The sequence below is a fragment of the Nymphalis io genome, chromosome 30 (assembly GCF_905147045.1).
Source record: "Nymphalis io chromosome 30, ilAglIoxx1.1, whole genome shotgun sequence".
NCBI lineage: Eukaryota > Metazoa > Arthropoda > Insecta > Lepidoptera > Nymphalidae > Nymphalis > Nymphalis io.
Window position 1 is genome coordinate 2,994,658 of NC_065917.1, and position 17,024 is coordinate 3,011,681.

Genomic DNA, 17,024 nt, shown 5'->3' on the forward strand with positions numbered 1-17,024 from the left:
ATACTTGTACTATTATTACAATAACAGTCTGTGAAAGTCCCACTACTGGGCTAAGGCCTCCTCTCCCTTTTTGAGAAGGTTTTGGAGCTTATTACTTTGATTATAACACTTAAAATAAACTGAATTTTAAACGATTTGAATAAATAATCAGACTCATAATTTGATATTTGACAAAGAATAGAATCTGCTGCTTTTATATTCTATTCCACAACAGCAATAGGAGTAACGACAAATAAACAACTTTGATATTGAATTGACGCGATACCATTGGTTGATAATTCGAAATCTTGAATAATCACGCGTTATCATTGGTCGAGATCTTGAATGACTATTATTCACTATGGATTCGCGCATGCGCTTAAAAATGGCGTTCTTAATAACCGCGAAATTGTAATCTGAATATGAAGTTAAATTAATGTGGTTATAACTAGTTGTGTAATAGTGTTGTATTATAAATAAAGGCAAATTAATCACGAACTGTTTGTAGTGCATAATATAGCAGAACGATTATCGCATCGAATATGTAAATTTTGTTTACTCCTTCGATTGAATAGTGATTAGTTTATGAAATTGTTGGCGCGTTAGGAGTGGACTGTGCTGCCCCCGCCTGTTGTGTTTAATTACGCAAAGTGAAGAGGTTGCGTAATTTTTAACGCGTTTATTTTAATATCTCGTAATATATTGTAGACTTCTCGTTCGAAATGCAAAGTGTTAATGCGATATTTATCGACATTAAACGTTTGAAATTAATATGTTATTTATTTTTATAAGAATGAATACTATGCGACTATTAAATAAGATTAGAGTTGACATTATCTTTTTTAAACATAAAAAAGGTTTTAATAAGTTGACTTTTTTTAATTTTGAATATTTGTTGCCAGAAGTTTTTTTTTTTTATAATGTAATTGCTATTTTATTTATTAACTTATAATCAACAACTTTATCATTAAACGAATTATGTAAAGACGTAAAATTTTATCCGTAGTACACTCACGAATGCTCAAAAAAAAAACATTAAACTTAATACGTATATAGATCACAAAGAAATGTAGATAATAGCTTATTTTAGATACATTCAAAGTCGAGTTTGGTTCGCTTGGGATGTTTACGAAGTTCCTTTTGTCAAGATTTCGTGGAACATCATTGTTAACAGTTTTTTTCTATTTTCTATATATCTGATATAGTGTACACACATCTACAATAATGTATTAATTAGTATTTTATAATATGAATATATGTTATCTGTGTATCTATTCATCTGTCATCTCGGGTGACACACATCGCGGAGCGCGGGAAAATAGAATACATATATTGGTTTTGGCGCGAAATGAAGACGGTGTGTGTGCATAACGAGCTGATATATAAAATATAATATGTATTATTTAATTTTTAATACCGATATTACGACTTGGGTAAAAGCACGGTTAACGGGTGACCATTACATCTGGAATGTTCTCGATCCGACAGATAAGGTATAATTAATTGAGCATGTTGTGAAAGTAAATGTCGAGTTATGAATTTTAACTATTTGCCTTAGTCTTGGTGTTTGTTTAAATCAACAGATGATATTTTGTGACTCGTTTGTGTTTTTTTATTTTTATTTATTTTTAACTCAAAATAAATAAAATTAAAAAATATATACAGTTACTTAAAATTATTGAATAATTGCATTGTTAATACAATTGTTAAAACAAAAAGACATAAAAAGAAATTAAAGTATTGATAAGTTTTTTTTTCACCGGTTCTTTTCAAGTCATAATGGTGGTAGGGCTTTGTGCAAGCTCATCTGGATAGGTACCACCCACTCATCAGATATTCTACCGCAAATCAGCCGTACTTGGTATTGTTGTGTTCCGGTTTGAAGGGTGAGTGAGCCAGTGTAATTACAGGCACAAGGGACATAAAATCTTAGGTCCCAATGTTGGTGGCGCATTGGTGATGTAAGCGATGGTTAACATTTCTTACAATGTCAATGTCTATAGGCGTTACCCATATGCTCGTCCGCCTTCCTATTCTATAAAAAAAAAGCCTGAGATGTTTATTTCCGAACCGGTGGTAGATTTATGACAATCAATAAGTAAGTGTAACGCTTCTATATTGAGTAAAGATTTTTGACTTTTGTTTTAATGCATTTATTAAGTGATTTCGGGCATAAATGCATAAGTTTAAAATGTATAGTCGCTTTATGTTTTTTATTTTCTATAGACTTACCACGCTGCGAACCATCACGAAAAAGGTCATGATTAAAAATCAAAACGATTTATTCAACATTGAACTTACTTACAGTACAGTAACAGTAACAGCCTGTTAATGTCCCACTGCTGGGCTAAGGCCTCCTCTCCATTTTGAGGAGGAGGTTTAGAGCTTATTCCGCCACGCTGCTCCAATGCGGGTTGGTAGAATACACATGTGACATAATTTCAATGAAATTAGACACATGCAGGTTTCCTCACGATCTTTTCCTTCACCGTCAAGCACGAGATGAATTTTAATCACAAATTACTAATAAGAACTTACTTATTGATAGTCAAACCAGGAACTACAACCGGTTCGGAAAAGAAACAGTCCTGAAACCGGCGAAAGAAATTCAGCGGGGTTTTTTTTACATGTATCATGTTTCATTCACAAAAAAAAAAGAAATAACCATGCGGCGATCTTCTCATTCCCAAGGTGTGCTATCACCATAAATTCATTACTTGTATAATAACCTTTAACACACAAGCGTTTCTTTTTTTTTAAATTTAGCAACGGATTAATACGGTTGACGCTACACTGAGCAATTAGTTAAATTTTAACTTACTTTTCCCAATTTAATGCAATCGTATTTATTCTTTTGTTGTTCTAAGAAGTTGATTAAGTGTCATAGTTTTGTTTAAATAGAGAGAATCTATCGAATGTGAAAATTATGGTAATTGGTCACCAAAGACAAGCCTTGTAAGATATATTATCTCTTACAGTGTTAATGAGCCACCGATTTGGGATGTAACATGTTTTGTCCCTTGTACCTGTAGCTACACTGGCTCACTCACTCTTCAAACCGGAACACAAAAATACTAAATATTGCTGTTTAGCGATAGAATATCTAATGCGTAGGTACTACATAATGTCCTACCGCTCTTCTTTAAAAAATGCTACAAAATTTTATTACTTACTAGCTGTGCCTGCGGTTTCACCTGCGTATAACTTAAAAAAATCACTAAGAGAAGACTCATAATATTTCAGTATATACAATATTTTTTGTTTTATTTTTGCCGCACCCTGATCTAGGCTACATACAATTGGAATCATACATGAGGATTTGTAATTTACATTTATTATATGTATATATATAGATATATATGAAAACCTACCTGCTCCCCGCCCACTCTGCCCGTGACGTAGTCCGGAATGGTGTCAAGAACGAGATAGTCTCTATATTTCCGTCCCTCTCTCTCTGAGATTTCTTGGAGTTGGACGCAGGTTTTTATCTTCAGTATAGAATTTACTTCCTCGAGCCGCTCACGTACTTTTTTTAAGTTATCTATAAACAAAATATTGTTTATAAACTAACGGCTTTACTATGAACATTAAGCGGCTGTTTAGTTAAACATCGATTTGTCTCTTCTGTCATTAGTGATTCGACATTCGAAAGAAGAAGACAGCATTGTTTAACTGATCGCCAGATAAACAACGATAAAAAATATATATATATCACCGCTCATAAGCACTAGCACCTTCTCCTCAAAAAAAGAGGAGAGGAGGCCTTTAGCCCAGCAGTGGGATATTCACAGGCTGTTACGGTTTTTACGGGTTTTTAAGCACTAGCACTGTTATAAAATTAACCATTTCTTACATCGCTTATGCGACACCAACCTTGCGAACTAAGATCACCAAGATAATATATCTCTTGAGCCTGTACTGACTCATTACTACTTTAGGAGGTATATTGGAAGCTATTACACTCGCGAACATACATTCAAAATTTCACCGATAGCTATTATGTTGACCAAATCATTTATTCATTCAGAAAAATCGATAAAACATACGCTACTTACTTACGTAAAAACCAGTTTGGACAGGTTATACGATGTGGCTAAAACCGGTTTAAACTAGTTCGCGCTAGATACGACAAACTCTCGCATAAGTAGCGTAAACTGTCATTTCGTTTATTGTCATAATAATTAGTATGAAATGATTATGAATCCGTAACAGCCTGTGAATGTCCCACTGCTGGGCTAAGGCCTCCTCTCTCCCTTATTTTTGAGAAGGTTTGGAGCTTATTCCACCACATATACTTCTATTGAAGAGAGGTTTAGATACAAGATCAGATCGAATCATCATTATTACTACTACTACTAAATGTTGAGTTGAAGAAAATCATGATATATTACATATAAATGTTAGGTTTTAATATATATAATATATTCAAATCATTCATTGTTTTTATACGTTAAGGAGAATCCTTGATCTCTAAGAAAACGTTGTTAAGAAAAAAAAAGACGCGCGCCAATTTAAAACCGCCATTTTGTTTGTTGACAGAAAGGCAAAGTAATCGATTCATTATTGGCGTGACTTGTGCTTCGTTGAATGTGTTCAATTGTTATTTGGATTTTTAAGAGTCATCTAGTGAGTTATTTACATCAATTTGTATGATTTGGTGTTCTATTTTTAAAAAGACCAATCCGAGATTTTTATAAAATCAGATTCATTTGTGGTTGATAAGTATATAGGATTCATAAGTAAAATGAGTCAGGTAATAAGCCCAAAATAAATTTCCGTACCGTACCGTAACAGCCTGTGAATGTCCCACTGCTGGGCTAAAGGCCTCCGCACCTCTTTTTGAGGAGAAGGTTTGGAGCTTATTCCACCACGCTGCTCCAATGCGGGTTGGTGGAATACACATGTGGCAGAATTTCAGTGGAATTAGACACATGCAGGTTTCCTCACGATGTTTTCCTTCACCGTCAAGCACGAGATGAATTATAATCACAAATTAAGCACATGAAAATTCAGTGGTGCTTGCCCGGGTTTGAACCCACGATCATCGGTTAAGATTCACGCATTCTTACCACTAGGCCATCTCGGCTTTTTAAATAAATTTCAGTGCATTCAATCTATCTGAACACGATAAACTCGAAAAATACCATACAGATTTTCCTACGGTTTTCACCAATGGAAAGAGTGATTTATGAGGAAAAATTAAAGTGTATATGTATATATAGTGTAATTCATTAGTTTTATATACATTTACTTTGCGGTTCCCAAAAAAGGGGATCGGTCTGACCCGGCAAATTATCGGCCAATAGCTATCACCAAAGTACTTTGGTGAAATCAAAGTAATTTGATGAAAAGGGAGAGAGGAGGCCTTAGCCCAGCAGTGGGACATTCACAGGCTGTTACGGATTCATAATCATTTCATACTAATTATTATGACAATAAACGAAATGACAGTTTACGCTACTTATGCGAGAGTTTGTCGTATCTAGCGCGAACTAGTAGTAACTAGTTTAAACCGGTTTTAGCCACATCGTATAACCTGTCCAAACTTGTTTTTACATAAGTAAGTAGTAGTTAATTTTATAACAGTGCTAGTGTTTATGAGCGGTGATATATATATATATATATATATATATATATATATATATATATATATATATATATATATATATATATTATCGTTGTTTATCTGGCGATCACGTGGTGGTGGTGGTGGTGGATACCACGGACGCGCAGTGGCTGGGCGGGCGGAAACTGAGGAGAGGCGGGAGAATCTTGTCATTGAACTCGATAGGACGTTAGATCTCATCGCCAAATGGGGCTCTGATAATCTTGTTGAGTTTAATGCCAAGAAAACACAGGTATGCGCTCTCACGGCGAAAAAGTCAACATTTTCCCCTCTTCCCTCCCTCTGTGGTACTCCGCTGGTGATGCAAAGCAAAATCGCCATGCTGGGGATTGACGTTCGCTGCGACCTTAGTCCAAGGGATTACATCGAGGCTGTTATAAAAACAGCTTCACGGAAACTCGGAGTTCTGAACAAGGTGCGGCGCTTTTTCACGCCACAACAACTGTGCCTGCTGTACAAAACACAGGTACGGTCTTGCGTGGAATATTGCTCGCACCTTTGGGATGGCTCCGCTAAGTACCTACTTGAGGCCTTGGACCGGTTGCAGCGACGTGCCGTACGCATTATTGGCGACGTAAAGGTCACAAACACCCTTGAACCTTTACAATTGCGTCGTGAGATAGCAGCACTGAGCGCTTTCTATCGACTGTATCACGGCGAGTGCTCTGAGGAATTATTCTCTCTAATTCCTGCTTCCCCCTTCCTTCTTAAGTCCACGCGAGCTGGTTCTCGATGTCACCGCCTAACTGTGACATCAATTCCATCGCGTACAAAGAAATTTGGCAACTCCTTTCTTTGTCGCACTTCCAAAAAATGGAATTCCTTACCAGCTCACGTATTCCCCTCCTCTTACAACCCGGGTTCCTTCAAACGAGGCGTGAAGAGGCATCTTGCGGGCCGGCAAGGCGAAGGCGGCTAGTGCAGAACGTTTTTCCCGTCTGTACTGGCCGTCGTCGCGTTTGGACTCTACTACCACTTACCATCAGGTGGAGTAGAGTCATTTGCCCTCCCGGCGATATAAAAAAAAAAAAAAAACTTAAATAAAAAGATATTTGTAGGTGTCGGAAATCATGCCAACTAGGAGCTCCACTGGCGTGCTCGGCGTAAACCAAAAGAAGTACTTGTATTGCGATATAAAGGTTATATGTTTTGTTTTTTATATTATATGTAGGTGGACGAGAAAATGTCACCAACATCCTTACATTGGCAATGTAAGAAATGTTAACCACCGCTCACTTAGCCAATGCGCCACTAACCTTGGAAACTAAGATGTTATGTCCCTTGTAGCTGTAATTACACTGGCTCACTCACCCTTCAAACCGGAACACACAATACCAAGTACTGCTGTTTTGTGGTAGAATATCTGATGAGTGGGTGGTATCTCCCCAGACGAGCTTGCACAAAGCCCTACCACCAGTAAATTATTACTCTAGAACATTATTGTAGTTTTTAATATTAATAATTATATTTAGTGCACTTACATATATATATGTATATATATATATGTATGTAATTAAATCGTGTTGTTGGAGTATATACATTCTAAAGTAGTGTGTTGCATTAAAAAAAACTATTTTTTTAAATTAATTTGTCTTATTTTTTCATTGATTCTTAATTCAAAATTATATCCAGAATTCTCAAATATGTTAATATTCACTCGCGGAATATCGTTCATACATTAGGGTCCGTTCACACAGACCGGCTCGGAGAGGAGAGCAGATTTTTATCACGTTGGAAACAGTGTTTTGAGTGATTGTAGTAAAGTTTATTTTTGCATTTGCACCTTTTTTGTCATTAAAAATGCCTGAACGCGCTTCGTGTGAAGTAATTAAAGGAGCCGACCGGCTCCGCTTGCGTGCTCTTTCTCGCTCGCACCCGCTTTCAGATCTCTTCCAGCCGGTCGATGTGAAATAGTTGGCGGCTCCGCTCCGGCCAATTCCAAGCGTATACGACCCGGTCTGTGTGAAAAGAAAAAAGCAGGCCGATGCTCTCCGAGCCGGTCTGTGTGAACGGACCCTTATTCATTGCTACTTAGTATAAAGCGTACAGTTTAAAAAGTCGTTACACGTCAATGTCACGATCGTTCTAGAACAATCCACATTAATTACATCGCTACCGAACGAGAAAGTAGTTTGATTATGTCAACGGAGTCTTTAAACCTTTGCAAGGTCAGCCATAATCAGACACTAAGAGACATCATTGATTAATAACTAAAGCGTTTTTTTGTAGGCTCATAGTTTTTTTTTGTTATCGGATCGTGGAATTGCATTGTAGTGTAGTATATAAGCAGCTGACACATGGTATTGAGGAGCAGTAATAAATTTATCTTCAAACCTTAAACATCTACTTTATTTACCTAGTCCCGTCCTTACATGGCGACCCTGCCATTTAAGGTTCGGTTTCGGGTTCTAACGAAGTGCAGTATAACAATATAATGTCGCTCTGTGTAATATTGGACATTCGTGTATTTAATTGTTCGAACGTTAGTAGCGTCATAATACAAAATGGGCAAAGAACAAAGTAAAGAACAAATTGTGATTGCACAAAATGTCGCAGGAGGCGTGAATTCGGCCGACGTGGAACTATACACTAAAATCAGAAAGTGACAAATATAATTTTGGGTATTTTTCTTTTACTTTTAATTTTGGGGGCAAAGTTTGCCATATATAAATTATATAAACGCTGCCACATAAACTGGATGCGTCAGGAGATGGCCAGGAGCGCTTTCAGACGTTCGAGGCGTGGACCAGAGACTGGAGAAATAAATCAGGAACGTGTCGTTTAGCCTGGAGACGCATCAATAGATGCTTATAAAAAAAATAGGAGTGTAAAAGTGTGAAAAATATATAAAAGGAGAAGTGAAATAGTGTCATCAGCAAAGGTGTTATGGTATTATAGACAATAGATTTATTCATATTTTATCATTATTTTTAAGTGTATATTTTTAAGCCATTTTTTGTTATTTTTCGGTACTAAATATTATATTATGTTTCTTAAAGTTGTTAGAACAGAAATATTTAGAGGCAAAAAGTTTATATGACGAATATATAAAATATCGTGACGAGTTAAACTTTAATGCATCTAAAGGGTATATAAAAAAGGAAGAGATAAATTACTTATTAGTTGCTTGCGAAGAAATTGAATCGCTTTATCAAAAAATTCAAACAACTTGTTTAGTTAGTGACCAAGATTTTAGCACCATGACTGACTTTGACATGAAAACTGCTACTTCTCTTCTACCTATTATGACAGGAGATGAAGAAGTTACTAAAAAATTAATAGATTGTATCGAATTCTATAGCCAAACCATTAGGAAAGAACATGAACAGTTACTTATTTCTTTTGTCCTTAAAACGCGTTTAACTAAAAATGCCAAATTACGTTTGTTATCTAACTATGAATCTTCCACAGAACTTATTGCCGACATGAAAAATAATCTGTTGACTAAGCAGTCAGCCACGGCACTACAAATAGAAATGTTAAAATCTAGACAAGGTTCGCAGAGTATTGAGGAATTTGGTAAGAAACTTGAGGATTTATTTGTTGAATTGACTATTTCCCAAGCTAACGGTGACGATAACGCGTTTAAAATATTGAGACCCGTAAACGAAAAATTAGCAATACAGCGATTCACCGAAGGTTTGAGGAACAGTCGATTAAGCACTATTTTAGCGGCCCGCAACTACTCAGAGCTGAAAGATGTTATAAGAGCAGCCAAAGACGAGGAACTGTCGCGTCAAGGCTCTTTTACATCAGCTGAAACGATTTTCACGACTCAACATCGAGGTAAGTACCAACCATCTTATAGGGGGCATAGTAGAGGTCGAGTATTAAACAACGCACGCCAACATTACACGCCAAATAGTTCATTTAGGCCGATGCCGAATCAAACATCTAGTTTATACCACCGAGGAAACAATAGAGGATCCACAAGTAATTCTCGAGGACGCGGACATAATTTTGAACGTGCAGTATCGCGAGGTAGAAATAATAACGGTAGAAAACAGCATGGGTATCTTATGAATCAATCCCAAAACGATATACAGGTTACTACTTCGGAAAATAACCAAAACTTAGAGTTTTTTCGATCCTAACTTTATTCTAGCATGCAATACATATAATAATTTCGTAGAGTTTACAATATTAGGTACCAAATATAGAATGCTAGTTGACACGGGCGCCTCGATGTCAGTGATTAAATACGATGTAATAAGAGATAGGAATATTCCAATACATCCAAAACGCGTAGCCGTAAATGGTATTGGTGGCACCTCGTACACCGAGGGCTATGTTTACATACCGTTTACCTTATGTGGAATAGAATTCAAACATAAGTTTTATGTCTTAAAGAATTTGCCTTGTATTCAAGATGGTTTAATCGGACAAGAATTTTTAACTAATTATAATTGTGTATTAAATTACGAAAATAATACATTTACTTTAAATAGCTTCGACAAACCAATTACGCTCTCCTTAGGTATAGGAAAATTAGGTAAAAATACATTTATAAAGGTACCTCCGAGGTGTGAAAAGTTTTTTCAAGTTGATTCTTATTTGAATGAATCGTGTGTTATATTTCCCAGAGAATTGTGTGAAGGTGTATTTATCGCTGGAAGTATCTGTCAACCGAAAGAGGGAAAAATATTTATTCAAATTTTAAATACTCGCGAAACAGAAATTAATCTTAGTTATTTTAGGCCTGAAATTGATTTATTATCGAATTATAATATTTGTTCGTTTAACAAAGAAAATTTGGACGGAAAAAGAGTTCGGAAATTATTATCATTAATTAAATTGAATCATTTGAACAAAGAAGAAAGCATTAGTATACAAAGTATTTGTGCGAAATATGCTGACGTATTTTTCTTGCCAGGAGACAAGTTAGGTACGTGTAATCTTTACGAACAAAATATACAACTAAAAGCTAATACGAATCCGGTCTATACTAAACAATATAGATTACCGTTTTCTCAACGTGATGAAATAGAAAAACAAGTTCAAAAAATGTTGGCCAATGATATTATCGAACCCGCTAACAGCGAATGGTCTAGCCCAGTACTATTAGTACCTAAAAAATCAGAAGATAATAATAAAAGCTGGCGTTTAGTGATAGATTTTCGGAAATTGAATGATTGTATAATGCATGACAAATTTCCCCTTCCGAATATAAGTGATATATTAGACTCACTTTCAGGAGCTATTTATTTTTCTCAATTAGATTTAACACAAGCTTATTATCAAACGAAGCTAAATGCTGACAGTAGGAAATATACCGCATTCACAACACCGTCTGGCCAGTATCAAATGACCCGTATGCCTATGGGTTTGAAAACCAGTCCTGGTTCATTTTCACGCTTAATGACAGTAGCAATGTCGGGACTTAATTACGATAAATGTTTTGTATATTTGGATAATTTAATTTGTTTCGGAAGAAATTTAGATAGTCATAATAAAAATTTGTTAGATATTTTAACAAGGCTTAGAAAAGTTAATTTAAAATTAAATCCTGATAAGTGCGATTTTCTTCGAAAAGAAATTTTATACCTCGGACACGTGGTATCAGCGGACGGCATTAAACCAGATCCAGAAAAAATTAAGGCGTTAATTAATTATCCGGTTCCTAAAAACGTAGACGAGCTCAAACGATTTGTAGCCTTTGCGAACTATTATCGAAAGTTTATTCCGAATTTCGCCCAAATCTGTATTCCATTAAATGATTTATGTCGTAAAAATGTAATATTTAATTGGGATAAAAACTGTCAAAAATCATTTAGTACTTTAAAAGAAATGTTAATGAGCCCTCCAATATTACAATATCCTATTTTCGATTATAATAACACATTTATACTACAGACAGACGCCTCAGGGTATGCAATAGGTTCGATTTTATGTAATGCTGATCGTAGACCAATAGCTTACGCCAGTCGTAGTTTAAATAAAGCTGAACGTAGGTATCCAACGATTGAGAAAGAGCTTTTAGCGATTGTTTGGTCTGTTAAATATTTTAGACCGTATCTCTATGGACGAAAGTTCATTATAGAAACGGATCATAGACCCTTAATATTTTTATACAATATGACAGATCCTTCCAGTAGATTGTTAAAATTTCGGCTAATACTTGAAGAGTATGATTTTAAGGTTACTTATGTGAAAGGGTGTGATAATGTAGCTGCAGATGCATTGTCACGCATAGAAATTAGTAGTGAAGAATTAAAGGCGATGAATGATCATATTTTGTCAGTACTTACAAGGGCACAAAAGAAGAAGCTTGATGAAAAACCTTGTAATTCTACTTCGGTTTCTAATATTTCTTCTGACGATTGGACTGATCACCCAAGAGTTGTAGAGATGTTAAAACTACCGAAGTATTACACGGAGTTGGTATTTGTGAATGAAGAAGAATGGAGAAAGTTTAAAAAATGCGTATCATTAGAGCGTGGTGATTATGCATACTCGTCGTCAAATCGTACAATTTTTGTGAAACTGTTTACCCAATCCCAGTGTACACGAGCTGTCTCTGTGAGGGAAATGGAATCATTTTGTATCGATTTAAAAATAAATACGTTATATGTAATAAAAGATGAGAATAATTTTCAAATAATTAAAGAGCTAGCTCAGGTTATAAATAAAATGCGTAAGTGGTCCGGACCCCGTTTATGCGTAATTAAAGGAGTTACAAAAATTATAGACGACGATACGAAAAGAGTTATATTAAACGATTATCATATCCTGCCCACTAGCGGACACGCAGGAATAAGACGTATGTTAAATAACATTCGTAAAAAATATTTTTGGCCAGGATTAGAGCATGATGTTAAGCTTTTTGTAAAAAAATGTAGTAAATGTCAACGTTATAAATATTTAAATACCATAAAAGAACCTATGACCATAACGGACTGTGGAAATTCAGCTTTTGATAAGATTTATTTAGATTTGGTAGGTCCATTGACAAGAGATAATAATTATAATTACATTTTAACGCTCCAATGCGACCTCACCAAATATGTCGAGGCATATCCGATAGCAGGTAAGGATGCGCGCACAGTAGCTACAACTCTAGTAAATAATTTTATACTTAGATATGGCATCCCTCGGCAGATCGTGACCGATAGAGGAACTGAATTTATAAATTCTACAATGGAAGAGGTTTGTAAAATTTTAAATATAAGTCAATTACAGTCTACAGCCTTCCACCATCAGACCTTAGGATCACTTGAAAATAGTCATAAACATTTAACATTTTATTTAAGAATGCAAGTTAACAGTCATAGTCAGGAATGGAGTTCATGGATTCCTTACTGGTGTTTTTCGTATAACACTTCTGTACACTCGAGTACAAAATTTACTCCATACGAATTAGTGTTTGGCAAACAATGTAACTTACCAAGTAATCTTAGGTCGACAATAGATCCAATTTACAATTTTGATGATTATGCAACAGAACTAAAATACCGGTTACAAAAGTCACAAAATGATGCTAAAACAAACCTCATAAATTGTAAAACTTTAAGAAAAATAAAATATGATAGAAGTATAAACCCAGTGGAGTATAAACAAGGAGACTTAGTATTGGTTAAAAATGAAAATATTAGCAAACTTGATCCATTATATTTAGGTCCATATACAGTTGTTAAAGATTTATCACCGAATGTTGTAATTTTAGTCAATGGTAAAGAAAAAACTGTTCATAAAAATAGGACAAGACTTTATGTTGAATGATCATTAAACATATTGTTTATTAAGACTTGTGATTATGACTGTACCTATTATGATATTTGATATTAAATTTCAGCACTGCATTATTATACCTTTGTTTACATATTTGTTTTATTTTGTTTAATTATTATTATATTCAATTTTATTTTACTTTTTCATATTGTATTTTGATTAAAAAAAATGTTAATGTATCCAACATTTTTTTTTTGTTTGGTAGGGCATGTAGTGTAGTATATAAGCAGCTGACACATGGTATTGAGGAGCAGTAATAAATTTATCTTCAAACCTTAAACATCTACTTTATTTACCTAGTCCCGTCCTTACAGCATTATAGGATTTAATTTAAATTCAATTTATATATTATCTGTACGTGTGGTATGTCACTGAAGTCCTAAACAGCTGGACTGTCAGCTAAACCGATTTTGAGTATTTGTGTGCTCGAATGTAATTCCTATATGATTATACCCGGTAGGAGGCGCTGCGATCGTCTTCCACGATATTTTCTCCATACGATTTCGAGATGGGCTAGTTATTTATATAAAGCTGTACATATGTATACTTACATCTGGGATCGTCTCTAATAACGTATCTAACAATCTTGTCTGGCCACATTCGTTCATCGTAGAATTCTCGGTTTGCCCTCGAAAGCTTCACAGTCTTTGGTAACTCGACGCTTATTTTTGGTTCTTTCGTTTTCTTACTTTTTTTTATTTTTGGCCTAAAATATATATATATTTTTTTTAATTTATAAATGTTTATTTATATAATATAAACCGTGGAGTACCGGCTTAGAATAGTACTTCCCCAATCTCATCCCGTGGATGTCGTATGAGGCGACTGAGGGACGGGGAAAAGAGGAAATGGGCAGCAGCGTCCCCCCCATAAACATCTTACTGCGCTCGCCAACACGCCTGCCCAGCGCGGCGAGTATGGGCAAGCCCTCTTCAATGGTAAATGCGCCTAAAAAAAGGCCCCCAGTTACCGGCAAGCCCGCTAGGCTCGACCAAGGTAGCGGTCGCGGTATCGGCAGGGCAGGGGGTTTTATGCGTCTTACCTGCCATGACATACGGTGCCGAAACGTGGACACTAACTGCGAGTCCACAAATTCAAAGTCGCTCAGCGTGCTACGGAGCGAGCTATGCTCAGAGTATCTTTGAAGGATAAGATCAGAAATGAGATTATCCGGAAAAGAACCGGAGTCACCGACATAGCTTGCAAAATTAGCAGGCTGAAGTGGCAGTAGGCTGGTCACGTATGTCGTAGGACTGATGGCCGTTGGAGCTGACGAGTCCTAAAGTGGAGACCGCGGATCGGCAAACGCAGTGTAGGGCGCCCTCCAGCTAAGTGGACCGATGACCTTAAGAAGGTGGCGGGCACCAACTGGATGCACCTTGGGAGAGGCCTATGTTCAGCAGTGGACAATGATTGGCTGTTGATATATGATATATATAATATATCTTTATAACCCCTCAACTGGTGATGGTGTTTCCATACAAATATAAAATTCACGATAAATAATAACATACTTTCTTCACACTTTCGCGCCACACGGCAAATCGTAGTTTGTTCACAATTTATAATATCCTTTCATGTAAGCCCATATTATTGGCTTGCTTGCTAGCCTATTCGATCTCATACACACTAAAATAGGTGCGAGTAAGATAATATGAAATTATTGTTGTTATTTTTGCTGTGTAACGGGACATAAGACAATCGTCCCATTTTGGGACGCCCGCCAGTTCAGGGGATATATAAAAAAAGTAACTTGTAAGACCCTGTAAAGTAAAAAAGTACTATGTACCTTTCTTCTTCTGTTTCGCTGTCACTCTGACTGTCATTCTCTTTGTACTGCTCTTTTCTTTTTTTATGTTTATCAGACAAAAGCTCGATATTTAAAGCCTTCTTAGTTACACGTTTCGAATTCGCTTTCTTCTTAGTGCTCTCGGATGACGTATTAGAATTTTCTTCTTCTTGCTGTTTCTCTTTACTTCCGAACATTCTAGAAGAAAAATGAGTTTGATTTAAATTGTTACCACGTTTTACTTCGTAGTAGGGCTTTGTGCAAGGTATGGGTACCCGGCTGGATAGTTACATCCAATCAAATAGTAATACTTAGTATTTCTGCGTTCCGCTTAGAAGGGTGAGTGAGCCAGTGTAACTACAGGTTGGTGGCGCATTGGCGGTGTAAGGAATTGTTAATATTTCTTAAATCGCCAATGCAGAACGAGACCATTTATCATCAAGCAAAAAAATAAAATAACATCGTAAGTATGGATAGACTATTCCAATTACAAGAGGTGTAAGGGCAAATAAACAACTATGGTATTGAATTGACACGATACCATTCCTAATTTAAATATTTTTTTTTATCAGACATAAGAGTGTCATGTCGTGTACCGTCACGGCATACGAGTTATTATATAGACTTATGCTAATGGCACGTCTGGAGGTCAAATGTTTCACATCAAAATGTATTTCTGAGTTCTGATACTTTGGAGAATATTGCTTACTACTTGCTCCAGTGGCTCCGCCCGTATGTAAGTAGGGGTCTTAGGTACTATAATATTATAGACTAGTGTTCGCCCGCGTGTTAGGGGGGAGTAAGTAGCCTATGTCCTTCCTCGGGGTTACAGCTTTCTTCATGCCGAATTTCATCAAATCGGTTCAGTGGCTTAGCCGTGAAAGCATAACAGACAGACCGACTTTCGCATTTATAATATTGGTATAGACATATAAAAAAAAGTCTCACCTTGAATCACGCTCCTGAAATCTTCTAACTGGTGCGAAATTAAGAACTTTCTGAACGGAAACCGTCGTGTCATACGTCAAAACTTCACTGACATTAGCACCAGCTGTTAAGTCATGATCTGTTACAGTTTCCATATCTAAATTTGACACATCTGTCAAATCTCTCTTCTTTCTCGCTCTGTCATCAGTTTCATTACTTGCTCTTAACCATTTGACGTATGGTGACTTGTTCCCTTTACCGTCGTGTTTCGTGGATTGACGGATGACGGGTCTGTGTTGTGTTGAATATCGAACGGAACCTGACTTCGTTGGTTTATAAAAAACCGGACACCTGTTACCCGTTCCAAAGCTGCAACCTGCCCGCAGAAATATGTCTATATCGTTCGTTTTATCGCAGAACGCTGTCGAATTCTGCAGCGCTTTACTAACAACTGCTTTTATGTAATTTACCGTTGCTTCTAATATATTTGAAACATCGTGTGATATTGAATAAGTTTCATTATTAATTTCTGTAGTATTGCATCGCTTAATTCTAGCGTTTTCTAAAGCCTTCGCTGTTATTCTATGGACTTGTTCAAGCAAATCTTGCGCTTCATTCTCGATTCCTAGTTCTTTAACGCTGTTAGTTAAATCGTCGATAAGTTTATTGTCAGGAGGAGGTGTTATGTTTGGATTTACTCTTAAACTTTTGACAATTTCAACTTCAGTTTCTCTCTTCTTTCGCGAGCTTGGGTAACTCTTGCATACGTCGATTTTTGCTTGACGATCTCGTTTCTGACATTCTGGACCGTATATTATTTCTATCTTTCTCAAGTCGTTCTTTGTTAATCCGATTCGATTTTGTTTCGCGTTAAGATTCTATAATAAAATAATATTCGATTATATTTGTTCCTTAGCCTATTATGTAATCAGAATCAAAATACAAATTTAATTAGATATGTTTATAACGCGTAAA

At 36.0% G+C, this 17,024-nt stretch overlaps 1 protein-coding gene across 1 annotated transcript in view; it reads right to left on the minus strand.

Moving 5' to 3' along the window:
• LOC126779908 (uncharacterized) overlaps positions 1 to 17,024 on the minus strand; it is a 33,848-nt gene that overhangs the window by 7,998 nt on the left and 8,826 nt on the right. The window contains exons 6-9 of the mRNA XM_050504092.1: positions 16,071 to 16,927; positions 15,123 to 15,320; positions 13,885 to 14,039; positions 3,351 to 3,520 (exon numbers count right to left, since the gene is read on the minus strand). Coding sequence (XP_050360049.1) covers positions 3,351 to 3,520; positions 13,885 to 14,039; positions 15,123 to 15,320; positions 16,071 to 16,927 — 1,380 coding nt within the window. The remainder of the gene's footprint in view (positions 1 to 3,350; positions 3,521 to 13,884; positions 14,040 to 15,122; positions 15,321 to 16,070; positions 16,928 to 17,024) is intronic.